At 36.0% G+C, this 16,914-nt stretch overlaps 1 protein-coding gene across 1 annotated transcript in view; it reads left to right on the plus strand.

The window, feature by feature from the left end:
* The window catches only part of LOC111140884 (LDL receptor related protein 1B), a 1,957,146-nt gene that overhangs the window by 1,396,904 nt on the left and 543,328 nt on the right, over nt 1–16,914 (plus strand). Inside the window, exon 34 of the mRNA XM_022493131.1 lies at nt 15,357–15,501. Within this exon, the coding sequence (XP_022348839.1) occupies nt 15,357–15,501 (145 nt within the window). The remainder of the gene's footprint in view (nt 1–15,356; nt 15,502–16,914) is intronic.

Genomic DNA, 16,914 nt, shown 5'->3' on the forward strand with positions numbered 1-16,914 from the left:
CATTTCTGGGTCAGATTGTTTAGAAATTTTTAAGGGCTTATCATTCATCTTCTTTTGCTCTCATAATCATTTTGTCAGTTGATAAGTAGTGCTATTTTTCCCTGCTTTCTCTCCCCACTTGAGCTATCTGGTAAGACACCTAATTGTTTTTTTGTTTTTTGTATTTTGTTTTTTTGTTTGTTTGTTTATTTTATTTCATTCAGAGTAGCATGGTTCTCAGACCCTTCTAAATCATGATTGTTATCTTCTAAGCCTTCCCATCTTTCAGACTTCTTCCAAAAACTAAAAACTAAGATCTGCACATAATAATGAAGATATATTTAGGACTAAGTCTACTGAGATTAACTCTTCCTGGACACTGTTTTATATGCTGTTCGATTACCAGTAACAGAGAGTTTCATTCTGGTTATCTCTGTTTGGAAAACAGAATACAGTTTCTGGGAAGATTTTGCCAAAGAGGTGCTATTTGAGCTTACACTGGAATGGCAAGAAAGATCTTAGCCTTGTGAAAATTTCCAAGGAAGAACTTTCTGGGCAGAGAAGATAAATACAAAGCCTTAAGGGCAAAAGTGCTTGGCATGTTGTGATTAACATGGCTAGAGTGATAGAAGCTTCGTTCCAGAGGAGAGGATGACCACAGGGAAAGATCCTGAGGAAAGTACCCAATATGATAAAGAATAAGGAGTTTATTCTAATAGCCAGTTGAAGGGTTAAACAGGAGTTTTATAATCTGGATGTGTTTTAAAAATATTATTTGACAGTATGTGAAGACTGGGCTGTGGGAGGGGCAAGAATAGAAGTTGGAAAACTTCAGAAGGTTGTTGTTATAGGAGTTCAGGTGAGAGACTGATAGCTTGAAGCATTGTGGTACCAGAAGAAGTGGGAGGAATGGAGGTCTTAGAAAGAATTTGGATGTAGGTAAACAGAATGTATTTTAGAAGTAAGGTTCAGATCTGCTCTCAATTCAGGCTGAATTTTCTCTCAGTTGTGCTTCTCAGCCTGGCCCTTCAAAATGTCTCAGACTCATTTTAATAACTTCCTCAGTAAGCTTTTAACAAGTAAAAACAAACAAACAAATAAATAAATAAATAAAATTAAACAAAAACTAGTAGATATGGGGTAGTGTATTAGCTAAGTTTGCCATAACAAAACACTATAGACTGAGTAGATTAAACAGTAAAATTGATTTTCTCACAAGTCTAGAAGCTAGACTTCTAAGATGAAGGAGTCAGTAGGTTCTGACTGCCTTCACACCAAGTCCTCTTGTCATCTTTACTCTGTGCTCACGGCAGTGGTGTCTCTCCTTAACCTGAAACCAGTCCTATTGGGTTAGGACCCACCCTTATGACCTCATGATCCTAGTTACTTCTTTAAAAACCTTGTCTCCAAATGAAGTCACTTTGGGGGTTAAGGATTCAGTATGTGAATTTTGGGAGCACATAATTCAGTCCAAAAGAGGAAAGCCATCACCTAACTTAACCTACTTTCGAGCTTTCTTAAACAAGAGAGCACTTAACAGGGGGAAAATTATTCTCTTAAACGCTTCACTTAAGCAATGTATAAATAAATATCAAAGAAGTTGTTTTCTTTGAACACTAATAACCTCACTTGTTTACAATTGCATCTATAAACAGAAATTCTAATGTTTTATTTTTTCTACCCTAATAGGTCATCTTGCATACAACTTGGACTTGATGATCACCTCTAGAATGATCACCATAGGCAAATAGCATAATTCTTTTTTTTTTTAAAGATTTTATTTATTTATTTGACAGAGATCACAAGTAGGCAGAGAGGCAGGCAGAGAGAGAGAGAGAGAGAGAGAGAGAGAAGCAGGCTCCCTGCCGAGCAGAGAGCCCGATGCGGGGCTCGATCCCAGGACCCTGGGATCATGACCTGACCGAAGGCAGAGGCTTTAACCCACTGAGCCACCCAGGCACCCCGCATAATTCTTTTTACTGTCAAGAATTACACTACTAATTTCAACCAACTTCCATGCTAATGATTATGACCAGTATAGAGAAGAAAAAATAATTTTCCATTTACTCTCATGGATTCTTAACTAAGAGACTCCTGTAATAAAGGGGAGATTAACAGGAGAAAAAAATAATTTGTATGTGTATACAGAAGCCCCCAAAATATAGGAGACTGGAAAGGCAGCCAGATAATTGAGGCTTATCTCTCATCCTTAGCTAAGGAAAGGGACAGGGGTATGGGACTTCAGACCCAGACCATTCAAAGGGGAGAAGGCAACTTATGGGAAAGTGAGAAGGGGGAATGCTTGGTAAGCAAAGGTTGCCCTCTGAAATGGAAAGTTTCTCCAGCAAACAAATGATCTCTAGTATTAGCTCTCTTCATGGTACAGGCCTCCCTTCTAACATAAATGTCCCTTATAAAAGAGTAACTTATACTGTTTTCAGAGCTCCTCCTGTGTCTGCTTTTTCTCAAAATAATCAGGTCAAAATAATCCCTATGACAAAGGGGTAGTACATGATGCTGTCTTTCATTAGCTGCAAGAGAAGTAGAATAAAATCGTAGAAATACAATGCAAATCCATCCATCAGTTTGAAAAAGTAATTCCTCACACATTACTGCTGATAATTAGTAGAAATATTTTTCTTAAATGTTTATATAATAGAATCAGTATTTTCACATATATTTTTGATTTTCTTTTGACTTATTCATTTATTCAATAAGGTACCGATTATTATCTTTACCATTCAAATCACTTAGCTAGTACTTCCTGTTTTATGTGACTGGGTAGAATTTTTCCCATTTTATACAGGGGGAGACAAATATTAAGGGTCCAAGTAAGTTTCTAAGGATCACCCAGAAAGTAAATATCACAGGCAGGCATCAAAACAGGTATGTATGACTCCAAATCACATTCTCTTACCTCCCACAGCCTTGAAAACCATCCGTGTGAATGGCATTGGCATAAGTATGGAGGATAAGAGTTAATAAGACATAATTCCTTCCCTGAAGAATCTTACATTTTAAATAAGGAGACATACATGTAAATTAAAAAAGGGTTATGGGATTATGAAAGTTATAATATCATTATACACAAATCATAGAACGAAAAGAATTTGGTGATCCACTTTCCCTTTTGACGGCAAAGCTTCCAGAGGTATCACTTTAACTGCGTCTGAAAATGTGTCCATTGTTCAGATAATGAGAGTAGAGGTGGTTACAGTAGTGGAGGTAAGGAAGTAAACTGAGGGCAAATGCAAAAAAGCACAGAGATGTTGGGAAGCATCATTTTGGAGAATTATATATACTGTCAACTATATATTAACCTGTTAACTAGGATAATAGAAAATGAAAGGAGGATACAGGTAGAACATAGTTCAGGTACAATTAAACACAACTGTGATACAGGATGAATAGTTAATATAAATGCATGCAATTAAAATGTTCCAATAGGGGGCGCCTGGGTGGCTCAGTGGGTTAAGCCTCTGCCTTCGGCTCAGGTCATGATCTCAGGGTCCTGGGATCGAGCCCCGCATCGGGCTCTCTGCTCAGCAGGAAGCCTGCTTCCCTTCCTCTCTCTCTGCCTGCCTCTCTGCCTACTTGTGATCTCTCTCTGTCAAATAAGTAAATAAAATCTTTAAAAAAAAAAAAATGTTCCAATAGTCTGCTCTGATTTGAGTCTCCTCCTGCTCTTTCTCCACTCCCTGTTTTTAATGAAAACTATCTTAGGTAACATCAATTTCATTGAATAAACTCTACTTTTTTTATTTTCTAAACACCCAAGCAAGCAGGTATTTGGAGCTCCTTTGTCTTTGTCAGCTAATTCCTCCCTCTCACTGTCATTCTCTCCATATTGCAGGAATACTAGTTCACTGGGAACACAGTGAAGCCATCAACTTGGAAATTAAATTACCTGCCATTCTCAAGTTTTTCTCCCTATAACCTCAGACTGCCCCCTCTGCTCTCAATGAGGCAATGCTCTCAATATAACAACGAATGGAGAGTTTAGGGCCATGACTGTCAGTTCAAGGTCACAAAGGCTTCGACACAGAATTCTGGGCCTTGTTCTGCAGTGCTCTCCATCCGGCCTTCACTGTCCTTCTCCAAATTCTCTTTTTAAGAAAAAAGCAACAAAAAACAAGTATTAGCAAAGCAAAGAGACATCTAGTTCCATCAGAGCCATAAGGATCAGATTTTTACACAGGTTTCAGACAAACGGTAGAGAGCTGCTCCTGCACAGAGGAGCAGCTAACAGGCTAACAGACTGCTGCTGTAAGCAAACATATCCACCTCTGCTTGTCCAGGTGGAGGGGCGTTTCTGATTTGCAGTAGATACAATGTAAAAATGAAATGGTTCCTATATAATTGGAAATGAGAGATTCCTCTTGATTTGTAGGTATTTCTCGTATTCACAGTAGTTTTAATTATTTTTCTTTACAAATAAACTGTCTTTTGATTATTTCTATACATGTTTCTGCCGAAACATGGTTAATCTATCCTGGGATAACTGAAGTTGATTAAAATTCAGTATTCCTGGAACATGGAGCACTGGGGCAGTGATAGATCTGGTGATGGAAAATTCACCAGGCATCAAATCATGGATGGCCTTTGTGCCCTGCTTAGAGGATTGGCAGGGGAAAGCCATTGGAGAGTTTCAAGCATCAGGAGTGATATGCTTAGATTTGCATTTTGGAAAGATCACGCTAGTGTTTCCTTAGCAATGAGAGAATGACAGGTGCTGAGCCCTTGAGCTCAGCAGTTGCATTGGAAATGGAGAGGAAATAAAACATTCCTGAGATAATAAGGGTGAAGAATTAAGCAGGGTTACTCAGACTGGCTGGCACTTGGGTAAGACCATGGAGGAGTGAGGATCCAAGAGATGACTGCCTGGTTTGTACTCTGATGACTGGATGGGGGTCCAGATAATTCTGTTTTATTCTTTAATTTGAGAACAACTAATGTAGATTATCACTTAATCTCTGTATTTATTTATAGTATCCAGACCCTCTGTTGTGTACTATTTTCAGGGTCCCCAGTCATCCTCTCCAGAGGGTATTTCTCTAACTCTTTGACCAGGCTTAGAAAGCACCACTCTCTTGGCTGTGTACATATGGTTCTAATGCCTTCGGAGATAGACTAAACCAATCATCTTTCTTTCAATGGCATCTCACTCCCTGTCTTTGGAGGCCTGATGGTTCCCAGTTGCTCACCCATTCTGAAGTTCTGGAGGGCAGAGTAGCTTGCATCTGGCCTCCTCCCTTTGCTGGTGGAGATTTTCTCTTTATCTATAGAGTCAGTCACCAATTATAATCTGCTTTTAATCTACAATTTTTATAGCCTTGGTCTATTTTTCCATTATAAAGACTTCCTTGTCTTTATAGCTTATACCTTTTTCGTTGTTTTCTTGTAAATTTGGGGGTTCCAGAAGAGAGTAGAGATAATAGAATTGTCAGATAAAATACATAATACCCAGTTAAACTTGAATTTCATGTAAGTGAATATTTTTTGTAGAGGTATTTTTCAGGACATACTTATGCAAAAATTAATTGTCCTTTATCTGTAATTCAGATGGAACTGGACATAATGTTGTATTTTATATTTTAAATATAAAGGGCTAGTTTTTGAAGAAATATAATTTTTAAATATGGATCTCAGTAGTTCTGGTATAGTTCCATTAAGTACATATTCTGAATATTTAAAAAATAAGCTATCAATTTTGATAATACATTTTAAGAAGTCAGGTTTTATTAAAACTTTAAAACTTCATAATTATAATTTTGTAATAACTGCGTGACTCAGTGGGTGAAGCCTCTGCCTTCGGCTCAGGTCATGATCTCAGGGTCCTGGGATTGAGCCCCGCATCGGGCTCTCTGCTCAGCGGGGAGCCTGCTTTTCCCTCTCTCTCTGCCTGCCTCTCAAAAATAAACAAACAAACAAACAAATAAATAAATAAAATGTAATAACTAAAATATATATTTCAACTGTTTTTAATTTGGGGCCAAACTTTAATTTACATTTGTCAAGTAATTTTTCATTGCTAGGTGTAGTGTTATTAGGTCTAGCGAGTATATGATTTTATGAGCAGTGCTATGCAGTGGCAAGAGCATTGAAATTCAGTTAATACCAACTGAGAGTTCCCGTCATGCTTCTGCTGTGTGACCTAGGAGAAGGTCACCTTCTGACCTTCTGTTTGCTCATCTTTAACAACAGGAGGTGTATTAACACATTACTTCTCATTTATGATGATTAGATGAGACAGCCGTATTTGCTTATGTTCAGAGTTTAGCAAAGGCCCTGAAACTTAGCACATTTCGGTAAATTCATTTCCCTTGTCTCTCCTCTCCTCTTCTCTCCACGTCTCTCCTCTCCTCCTTTTTCTCTCTCTCTTTTGAATGAAGATTTTTAGAGACTTTATGGCAGAATCAATTTATATTTGTTATTTATGTTAATTCTTATATTTCATAAATTCCTTTAATGGGTCTATTAGTAAATGTATTTGTTTCCTAAGGGTACATAACAAAGTCTTACAGACTGGGTGGCTTAACAGAAATTTACTTTCTCATTATTCTTAAGCTTGAAGTCTTTAGATTAATGTGTCAGCATGCTTGATATCTACTGAGGCCTATCTCTATGACTTATAGATGGAGGTCTTCTCCTCCCTGAGTCTTCTCTGTGTATGGGTATCTCTGTCCTAATTTCTCTCTCTTTCTCCCTCTCTCTTTGTCTCTCTTTTTCAGATACTGATATAATTAACATACAGTATTATATTAGTCTCAGGTGTACAATATAGCAATTCAGCAATTCTATACATTACTCTGCTTCTAATTTTCTCTTCTTATAAGGACCTTAGTCATATTGGATTGGGGCCCATCTTAATGACTTCATTTTAACTTAATTACCTCTTTAAATTCCCTATCTCTAAAAACAGTTACATTCTGAAGTCCTGGAAGTGAATACTTCAACATATGAATTTTTGGAGACACAATTTAACCCATAATGGTGGAGTAGAGATATTCAGAATAACTGACATCAAGTTAAGCAAGCAGTCTTTGCATTTTGGTACTTTCCGAAGATTCTAGTAGATTCAAATCAGTAACAATGTGAGAAAGAAAAGGTGAGAGAAATACCTGTGATTCTAAGTACATAGTAAAAACCAAAGTCCTTTGTGTTAGAGAGATCCTTGAAAAGTATATTTAAAAAGTGATATTTTTAAAAAGATAATATCAACAAGGAATGGAAGAGACAGCTTTATTTAAATGTTTTCTGAGTTATGACTTGTTATGGGAGACATTTTTAGGGATATTTATTTCCATAATAATTTTGCATGTATTTAGGAAACTTCTACATCATGCAAAGCACTGTGAATAAAGAAGTACAAGACAGGATCCTTATTCTCAAGATCTTTCATCTCCGGATAAAGAGTCAAAATTAGTACAAGTGAAAAAAAGGGAAAATTTTATATTTAATTAATTATAAAACCATGTGATTAAATATAAAACCATGTGATTCTGTCTGTAGACAGTTTAGCATCAGTGAGAAGGAAGAGTCAATGTGGGATATCCTAGTCTGAAATACTTCCCTCAGGGTGAGGTTCTACTTGGGCAGTGAAGGGTGGCTATAGTGGAATTATGGGCAGATGAAAATGGGGAAAAACAGACATAAGTAAAAAATGGAACTGTGCTTATTTTCTTCACAGCACTAATAGAAGTTTTTAGTTATTTTATTTCTTAATTTTTTTAAATTACGGTAAGAATCCTTACTGAGGTCCGTCCTCCTCACAGATTTTTAAGTGTTCAGTACAATACTGTTAACTATTGGCACAATGTTGTACAGCAGATCTCTAGAATTTTCACCTTTTGTGTAACTGAAACTTTATACTTGTTGAAGGGCAACTCCCCATTTCCTTCTCTCCCCACCCCCTGACAACACCATTCTGTTCTGTTTGTGTTTGACTAGCTTAAATGCCTCATATAAGTGGAATCATGAAGTATTTGTCCTTCTATGACCGGCTAATTTTATGTAGTGTGATGTCATCAAGGTTCATCCATGTTGCTGTATATGGCAAAATCTTTTTTTCTTTTTAAAGATTTAATTTTTTTAGAGCAGTTTTACAACTAAATTAAGAAGAAAATGGGGTGCCTGGGTGGCTCAGTGGTTAAGCCTCTGCTTTCAGCTCAGGTCGTGATCTCAGGGTCCTGGGATCAAGTCCCACGTCAGGCTCTCTGCTCAGTGGAGAACCTGCTTCCTCCTCTCTCTCTCTCTCAATCTCTCTCTGCCAACTTGTGATCTCTGTCAAATAAATAAATAAAATCTTCAAAAAAAAAATCATTAAAGAAGAAAATACTGAGATTTCCTATGTACCACCTATATCCTTACATTGATAGCCTCCCCATTATCAATGTTCTCTACCAGAATATTTCCTTCTTTATCAAGGCTGTTATCAAGGCTGAATAATACTCCATTGTATGTATATACCACATTTTCTTTAACAATTCATCTTTCAGTAGATATTTAGTTTGTGTCTGTATCTTTGCTCTAATGAATCATGCTACAATTAACATTGGGGTGTTAATATCTCTTTGATATACTGATGTCAGTTTCTTTGAGTATATATTCAGATGTGTGGGATTGCTAGGTCATGCAATAGTTCTATTTTTAATTTTTTGCGGAACCTCCATAATATTTCTATAGTGGCTCTACCATTTTATATTCCCAGCAGCAGTGGGTGTGCAAGGGTTCCAGTTTCTCTATAACCTTGCTAGCATTGCTATCTTTTTTTTTTTAATTATAGCCAACTTCACAAGTGTGAAGTGATATTTCATTATGGTTTTGATTTGCATTTCCTTGATTATTGGTTATGTCGAGCATCTCCTCATATACACGTGGGCCATTTACATGTCTTCTTTAGAAAAATGTTTATTCAAGTCCTTTGCTTATTTTCAATCAATTTATCTATTTATTTTTTGCTGTTGATTTGTAGGAATTAAAGTTGTTTCTTTCCTGTTTATTTATTTTTTTAATTTTTTTTTAAAGATTATTTATTTATTTACTTGACAGGCAGAGATCACAAGTAGGCAGAGAGGCAGGCAGAGAGACGGGGGCTGGGGATAGCAGCTGAGCAGAGAGCCCGACGTGGGGCCCGATCCCAGGACCCTGGGATCATGACCTGAGCGGAAGGCAGAGGCTTTAACCCACTGAGCCACCCAGGTGCCCCTTCTTTCCTGTTTATGTATCTTTTTCCATCACCAGAACATAGGGTCTATAAAAGCAGACATTGTCTTTTGTTTTCCTATCTACGTAGCACTTTATAAATATAATAGATGCTCAATATTAGTTGAAAAATGAATGAATAAATGAATATTGTGAGGTGGTAAGAGTGGATGTAGCATGTCCTAGAGAGAAGTTAGAAAGACATCTTAGTAGGTGGAATCAATTCAGATTATGTCATGATTTAAAAACCTGGTAAGGGATTGTAAATTTGAGGCAGTATATAATCAGGAAATTTGAAGAATCTTGAGCAAGAATTAGGATTGATGAATGGTATGTTTTTAGAGGACTGCAACAACCTAGAATAGTTTTTCCGATTTGTCTGTGGTTCTAGTTTCATTCTGGTCACTACTGAGAAGACTGTTATCTGATTGGTCATAGTCTTTCCTGGGCACAAGTTTCTTTGATCATGGTTCTCAAGGATATGGTTTTATCTGTTTTGCCTCTTCTCCCATTTATCTGACAACTCTGTACTGCCCCATCAGAATCCAGCTGGTTATCCTCAGAGGCTTTTTTACACAGACAAGGCATGGTTTTGTGTTACTCCTAGAAGCTCCTCCTGCCCTGAAACTGTAATCTAGATTAAGTTATATGGCCACCTCTATTGACCAGAAGGCTGCAAAAGACTGTGCTTGGCATTTTGAATGTTGACTGTGGAAATTATTCTTCTTTAGCAGTGTTGACAGGGAAGATAGAGACTTTTGGGTAAACAACATAGAGTCTGACATAGATTGACTACCTTCTAATGGGTAAGGATAGGTTTTTCTTTTCTTTTTTCTTTTCCTTTCATTTCTTTTTCTTTTCTTTTTGTTTTCTAGTCTAGTTTTTACAATTATGAATAAATCTGCGAAAATCCGTGTTTTGTGTGTGTGTGTACGCAGACATAAGTCTCTAACTCCTTAAATACCAAAGAGTAGAGGGGCGCCTGGATGGCTCAGTGGGTTAAAGCCTCTGCCTTCCGCTCAGGTCATGATCCCAGGGTCCCAGGATCGAGTCCCGCATTGGGCTCTCAGCTCAGCAGGGAGCCTGCTTCCTCCTCTCTCTCTCTCAGCCTCTCTGCCTACTTGTGATCTCTGCCTGTCAAATAAATAAATAATAATAAAAAAAAATACCAAAGAGTAGATTGCTGATCATACAGTAAGAGTATTTTCAATTTTGTAAGAAACCACCAAATATTCTTCCAAAATAGGTGTACCATTTTACATGCTTACCGGCATTGAATGAGAGTTCTTACTGGTTCACATTCTCACTGGTGTTGTCAGTGATTTTTAGCCATTTTAATAGGTGTCTAGTGGTATCTAATTGTTATGTTACTTTGTATTTCTCTGATGACATATGACGCAGAGCATCTTTTCATATGCATATTTTCCATCTGCATATCTTCTTTGATGAAGTGTCAATGCCTTTGGCCCATTTTTTTAAAAATTGGGTGATTCATTTTATTATTGTTGAATTTTATGATTTCTTTGTATATTTTTGAGAATGGTCCTTTATCAGATGTACATTTGTAAGTATTCTCTCCATGTCTGTGGCTTGTCTTCTAAGTACCGATATTTTCTTCTGCAAAGAAGTTCTAATTTTAATAAGTCTACTTTTATCAATTATTTATTTCATGGGTTATGTCTCTGATGTTGTAACTGAAAAGGCATCACCTTCCCCCAAGTCATCTAGGTTTCTCCTGTTATCTTTTGAGAGTCTTATAATTTTACACTTTACATTTAGATTCATGTTCCATTTTGAGTTAATTTTTGTGAAGGGTGTAAGGTCTGTATCTAGATTCACTCTTTTGTATGTGGACACCCACCTGTTCCAACACCATTTTTTAAGAGACTGTCTTTGCTCCATTGCATTGCCTTTGCTCCTTTGTCAAAAATCAGATGACTATATTTATAGGGGTATATTTCTGGACTGTCTATTCTGTTGCATTGATCTGTTTGTCTATTCTTCTACCAGTACCACATTGTCTTAATTACTGTAACTTTTTAGTAATTTCTGAAGTTGGATATTTTCAGTCCTTCAACCCTCTTCTCCACTTCATTCATTTTTGAGAAATATCTGCCAAACACCTACGTATGAATAGGCATAGATTGTCTGTCAGTTGTTCTTTCAAGTAAAGAACGGTATTCTGTGGGGACATCTAAGTGGCTCAGTTGGTTAAGCGGCTGCCTTTGGCTCAGGTCGTGATCCCGGGGTCCTGGCATTGAGTCCTGCATCAGGCTCCCTGCTCAGTGGAAAGCCTGATTTCTCCCTCTCCCTCTGCCTGCTGCTCCCTCTGCTTGTGCAAGCTTTCTCTCTGTGTGTCAAATAAATAAGTAAAATCTTAAAAAAAATGGTAGTCTATGAAAAAAACTAGCTAATTTTCAAAAAAAAAAAAAGAAAGAAAGAAAGAGAAGAAGGGAAAAGACAAGGAAAAGAGAGAGGTAAATCAGGAAACAGACTCTTAACTATAGAGAACAGAGGGTTACTGGAGGGGAAGTAGGTGGAAGGATGGGTTAATTGGTGATGGGTTTTAAAGAGGGCCCATGTAGTGATGAATACTGGGTATTGTATGTAAGTGATGAATCATTCAATTCTACACCTGAAACTAATACTACACTGTATGTTAACTGACTGGAATATAAATAAAAACTTAAAGAGAAAAAAGTAGCTAATTTTTCTTGCAGCTTAAGCAATCTCTTAAATACATTTCTTCCAGACAATTATACTTTAGCGTGCTGCAGAATGCTTTATGCACACTTCCCATTTTGCCACACAGAATATTAAAAAGACATGTACTGAAGGATCAAGATTTAATAAAATTAATGCTTTTACTGTTCAGTTAACGACACCCTTATGTAAAACTGGCTGATTTTTTTTTTTTTTTCTGTAAATGCATAGCAGTGGAGAATCCAGTGACTCCTTATCAGATTTGTGATGCTGGTTATGTGATATTTAAGACTAATAGTCAACTTGTCCTTCCTTTTTTACCATGTTATCTATTTGCCCTTTTCCTCTGTATTATGGAAGATTTTCTCAACCATGTATTTTTTAATGTCCTAAGAGTTTGTCTTTCATTGTTCCTTGTTTCAGTATCTTTAATTTTTCTAGAACAAGACATGTGTTTAAATATCTTTGATAATTTTTTAAGATTTTTTTTGAATTATGTTTATGTGTCTTTATGTCTGTCTAAGTGTTTACTTTTTACTCTACTGGCTTTTTTCATTGAACTGGAGGTTCTTGGTTTCCTATAATGTCTAACAAAATAGAGCTGGTGTCTATCATGGGTTTTCTCCTCCTTCATGAAAATAAAAATATTTTTTTTCCATATCTTTTTGGGGAGGGGGTTTCTCATTGGGAGCTGTGCATAGAATTGGACACTGTGACTTGCAGTTTTTGCTTTTGTTGGGAGCTAGGGGTCAGATTTTGGGTCCCCCAATGCTAACATGAAGAGAACATTATTCAGGGCACCAGACTCCATATTCCAAACCTCTTTGCTGAGTATTTTTAAAAAGAGCTATGGTTATATATTTAATTGAGACTTCTATCAGTTACTAATCCTCTGTAAACTCAGTGCAAGGGTTTGGGGAGATGGTGATAGTAGGTGATATTACATATAAAATATCTTCACTTGATTATTCTATTTTTAGCCTTTATTAACATTCCCACTGTATTATTTACAAGCTGAAATAAAGGTCATCCAGAGTTCTATGGAGAGGGATTAAAAATCAGATTTTATTTTATCTTATTTTTATTTTTAATTGTAGTATAATAAAATTGAGTGATGAATTAATGAAAATTGAGAGGGGGAAAAAATCATGATCCAGGTTGCAACTTAGCCTATTTGCCTATTTTCCCATTTCCACTTATATACCATCTTTTATGTATTACTCATATGCCCCAATTCTGTTGTTTATTTTATGAGTTTATACATGGGTTTTTCTGCTTTGTGTTTCTGTATTTCTATCACAGTGACATATTGTAAGAATTGAAAGGGAACACACATGTATCCAGTCTAATTTACTATACGGTACAACTTTTAATAAACTCTACAGTAAAAATCTTTTTTTTAAAGATTTTATTTATTTATCTGATAGAGAGAAACACAGTGAGAGAGGGAACACAAGCAGGGAGAGTGGGAGAGGGAGAAGCAAGCTTCCTGCTGAGCAGAGATCCCGATATGGGGCTTGATCCTAGGACCCTGGGATCATGAGCTGAGCCGAAGGCAGACGCTTAACAACTGAGCCACCCAGGCGCCCCTATATTAAAAGTCTTTACTCATTTTCTTCAGAGGAAATTTTTCTGGTCTTATGTCAATTCAGGAGTATAAACCAAAACCTAAATGAATGCGCTACTCACTAATCATATGCACTTAGATTAGTGAGTATATATATATATATATAATATATATGTAACAAATATATATATTTTATAATATATATATATATCCATGTAAGAGAGAGAAGACTAAACATCTATCAATGAAAAGAGGACATTAGAGTTAATTTAACACCATGGGCTCTAAAACTGGGGTTTGTTCTATAATTTGGGCTCCTATGTATTGTATGACCTAGGGAAAACTATTTAGCCTCATTTTGTCTCAGTGTTCTTCAGCAAAATGGTTTAATAATAGTAGTACTTACCTAATAAAATTGTTGTGAAGATTAAATGAAGTAATCTGTAGTGTTTAGAATTGTGCATTGCACAAAATCAAATTCGGTAAGGGATTATCATTGTTGATGTCTGTATTACTCTCCTTGCAATATCTGAAACTAGGCTTTGGTTCAGTCTAAATATAGTAGAATTTGAATAAGAATAAATGTACGGTGAAAGTAAAGATTATGTTGTTTTGTTCATACAATTAAATAACCTTTAACTTCTAGGTAGAAATTGAGGTGGTCCTAATTGTGATTAATTAGCTTTTTTTTTTCTTTTAAAGATTTTATTTATTTGATAGAGAGAGATCACAAGTAGAGAGAGAGAGAGAGAGAGAGGAGGAAGCAGGCTCCCCGCCTAGCAGGGAGCCGGATGCGGGACTTGATCCCAGGACCCTGAGATCATGACCTGAGCTGAAGGCAGAGGCTTAACCCACTGAGCCACCCAGACAGCCTGATTAATTAGCTTTTTCAAGAAAAGTCTAAATTGTTCAAAACCTTTATAATTATGAACTTTATTTTGAATTATTGCCTTTCTTAAAATTTTTATGCATTCTGCATGGAGTCTTAGAAAGAACCAAATTTTGGAGATAGGAAGACCAAATATATAAATTTGATTAAGATAGTTAATCTCTATGAATCTTAGATGTTTCATCTATAAAATGAGACTGGTAATACATTCCTTCTAGTTTTGGTATAATAATTTGAAATAAAATAATAATAAATGTATCATTTTCAGACGAGATTGGGCGCCTTCAGGGTGGTATGGCCGTAGACAAATGTATCATTTTCACCAGCATGCTAGCTTCCTTAAGGTCAAGACTCTTTTTTTTTTTTTTTTTAAATCTGTGGCACATTGCAGGGTCTCTTCTAAGAGAGATATCCAATACAATACATGCACCCCACAAAAAATATTCAATACATGCACTCAACACATACACCGAGCAGTTTACATTATTAAAATTTTGAAGAAAGGGGCATGAGCAGTGCAAAAAAATAAAAGATGTTACTATGAGGAATTCAATAGCAGGGAGTACTAATTATTAAAAGTTTCCATATTGCAAACAAAGAGTATATAGTCTTTTTTTAATAAGTTTTGTTTGGATATTTGGTTGGATTTTGATGTTCATTTACAGATTAATACAGTACTACTGTGATCATATTTAAGTATGTAAATAATATAATCTGAATTCTATATTAATTTGAATATGCTTTTATTTATATGGCATGTGAAATTTTCTTTTAAGAAAAAGAAAAGTTAAGGCAAGAGCCTCTAATTGGGGAGGAGGGAGGAAAATTTAAACAATAATATATCACTGTGGTTTGTATTTTTTAAAGAGTGAGAGTGATTTCATTGCTTCCCTTAGAAACAGATTTTGGGAATATAACAAAAGAAATCAAAAAGTATTATACTTTAATAGCTGTTTACTATTATTTAATAAGATGAATATCTTTTTCAAAGAAGAAATCTTTTCACTTTTATAGATAAGAAACTGTGGTGGGCAGACCAAAACTTAGCTCAGCTGGGAACCTGCAGCAAAAGAGATGGAAGAAACCCCACTGTCCTGCGAAATAAGACTTCTGGGGTTGTTCATATGAAAGTGTATGATAAAGAAGCACAGCAAGGCAAGTCACACTGTAATGAATTTGTGCCACTTTTTGAATATATAATGTTCTCTTCTTTTCATATTATTTTCTCAATTCAACAAGTGAAAGGTTTGTATTTTGCTTCTAGTTAAAAAAATAAATAAATAAATAAGGAGCAAATGCTCCTTATTACTGCAGAAGAAATGCCCTTAACATAAGGTATATAATGAGTTTTTAAAATGTTAGCAAGGGCTCCCAAGGGATCTTAATTTGTCAGGTCTTCAAAGAGGTCTTATCTAGTTCTTGATTTAAAAATGTAAGAATGAGAAAAATAAATCCCAGCCAGATACAGACAATGTATAATTAAGCCCCGAAACTGAAGGAATGAGGGGACTTCAAATGGACTATGTCAACGTAAGAATTTTGCATCCAAAAACACTGCATTGTTTGGCTCTAAGCATTTTACTTTTTTGTTTTTGCTTGTCCAAATGGTGTGCAGTGAAATGGAGTGAGAGAACGAACAGATGGTTTACATAGGTGGACTTGTCACATTGCCAAATGGCAATTACTTTAGAGATGCCAGCCAGGACAGCCCCACACCTGCTAGTCCTTTCTTAGTTTTTGCTTCATGACCCATGACATTAGCAGAACTCTTTTCTTAGAAAAAATATTTTTCTGTATTTTACTTTATTACTTTAGTTTCTGCTATGAAAATCCTTAGCTTCACATACTTTTCTTCTTAGGAAAAACATTTCAAGAAAATGTAAAGGAATTTTCATCTGAAGGATCTGGGCATATAGACCAAAGCAGAGAACAGTAGAGACAGAATTAGTGAACCAAGAGGATCACTAATTCTGAACATAGGTAACAAACATCAATTGACAGAATTTATTGGCAATACCAATTGGGAGCCATACCTGCACATCCAGACATAAAAGGAAGACCAGATTCATGGTTGCCTTCCCTGGACAGAGCATGGGCCAAATTCTAGTATGAAATCATTCCTGAAATTTCATGGAAAAAAAAAAAAGAAAGAAAATAATTGCTTTAACAAACAAACAAATAATTAAGTGATTACTGGGCTCCTTTCATGGTTTAGAAGACACTAATACCTGTACTTTATGCACAAATCTGTATTTTCTCTCTGATTTAAAAAAAAATAATTTTTAAAGTCTTATTTATTTATTTTTTAGAGAAGGAGATGGGGGACAGAAAGAGGGAGAGAGAGAGGATCTCACTTCGGCTCCACCCCTAGGGGGAGCCCAACACGAAACCAGATCTCGCAACCCTGAGATCATTACCTGACCCAAAATCCAGAGTCTGGGGCTTAACAGACTGTGAGCCAACTAGGTGCCCCTTTGACATTAAAAAAAAATAATAATAACTATCTATAATAATGAACAGGAGCATTTTGACTAACAAATTTGTAATCAAAATAATTTTTCTGGCATTCAAG

Source organism: Enhydra lutris, unplaced genomic scaffold (assembly GCF_002288905.1).
Source record: "Enhydra lutris kenyoni isolate GAN:26980312 unplaced genomic scaffold, ASM228890v2 scaffoldscaffold1, whole genome shotgun sequence".
NCBI lineage: Eukaryota > Metazoa > Chordata > Mammalia > Carnivora > Mustelidae > Enhydra > Enhydra lutris.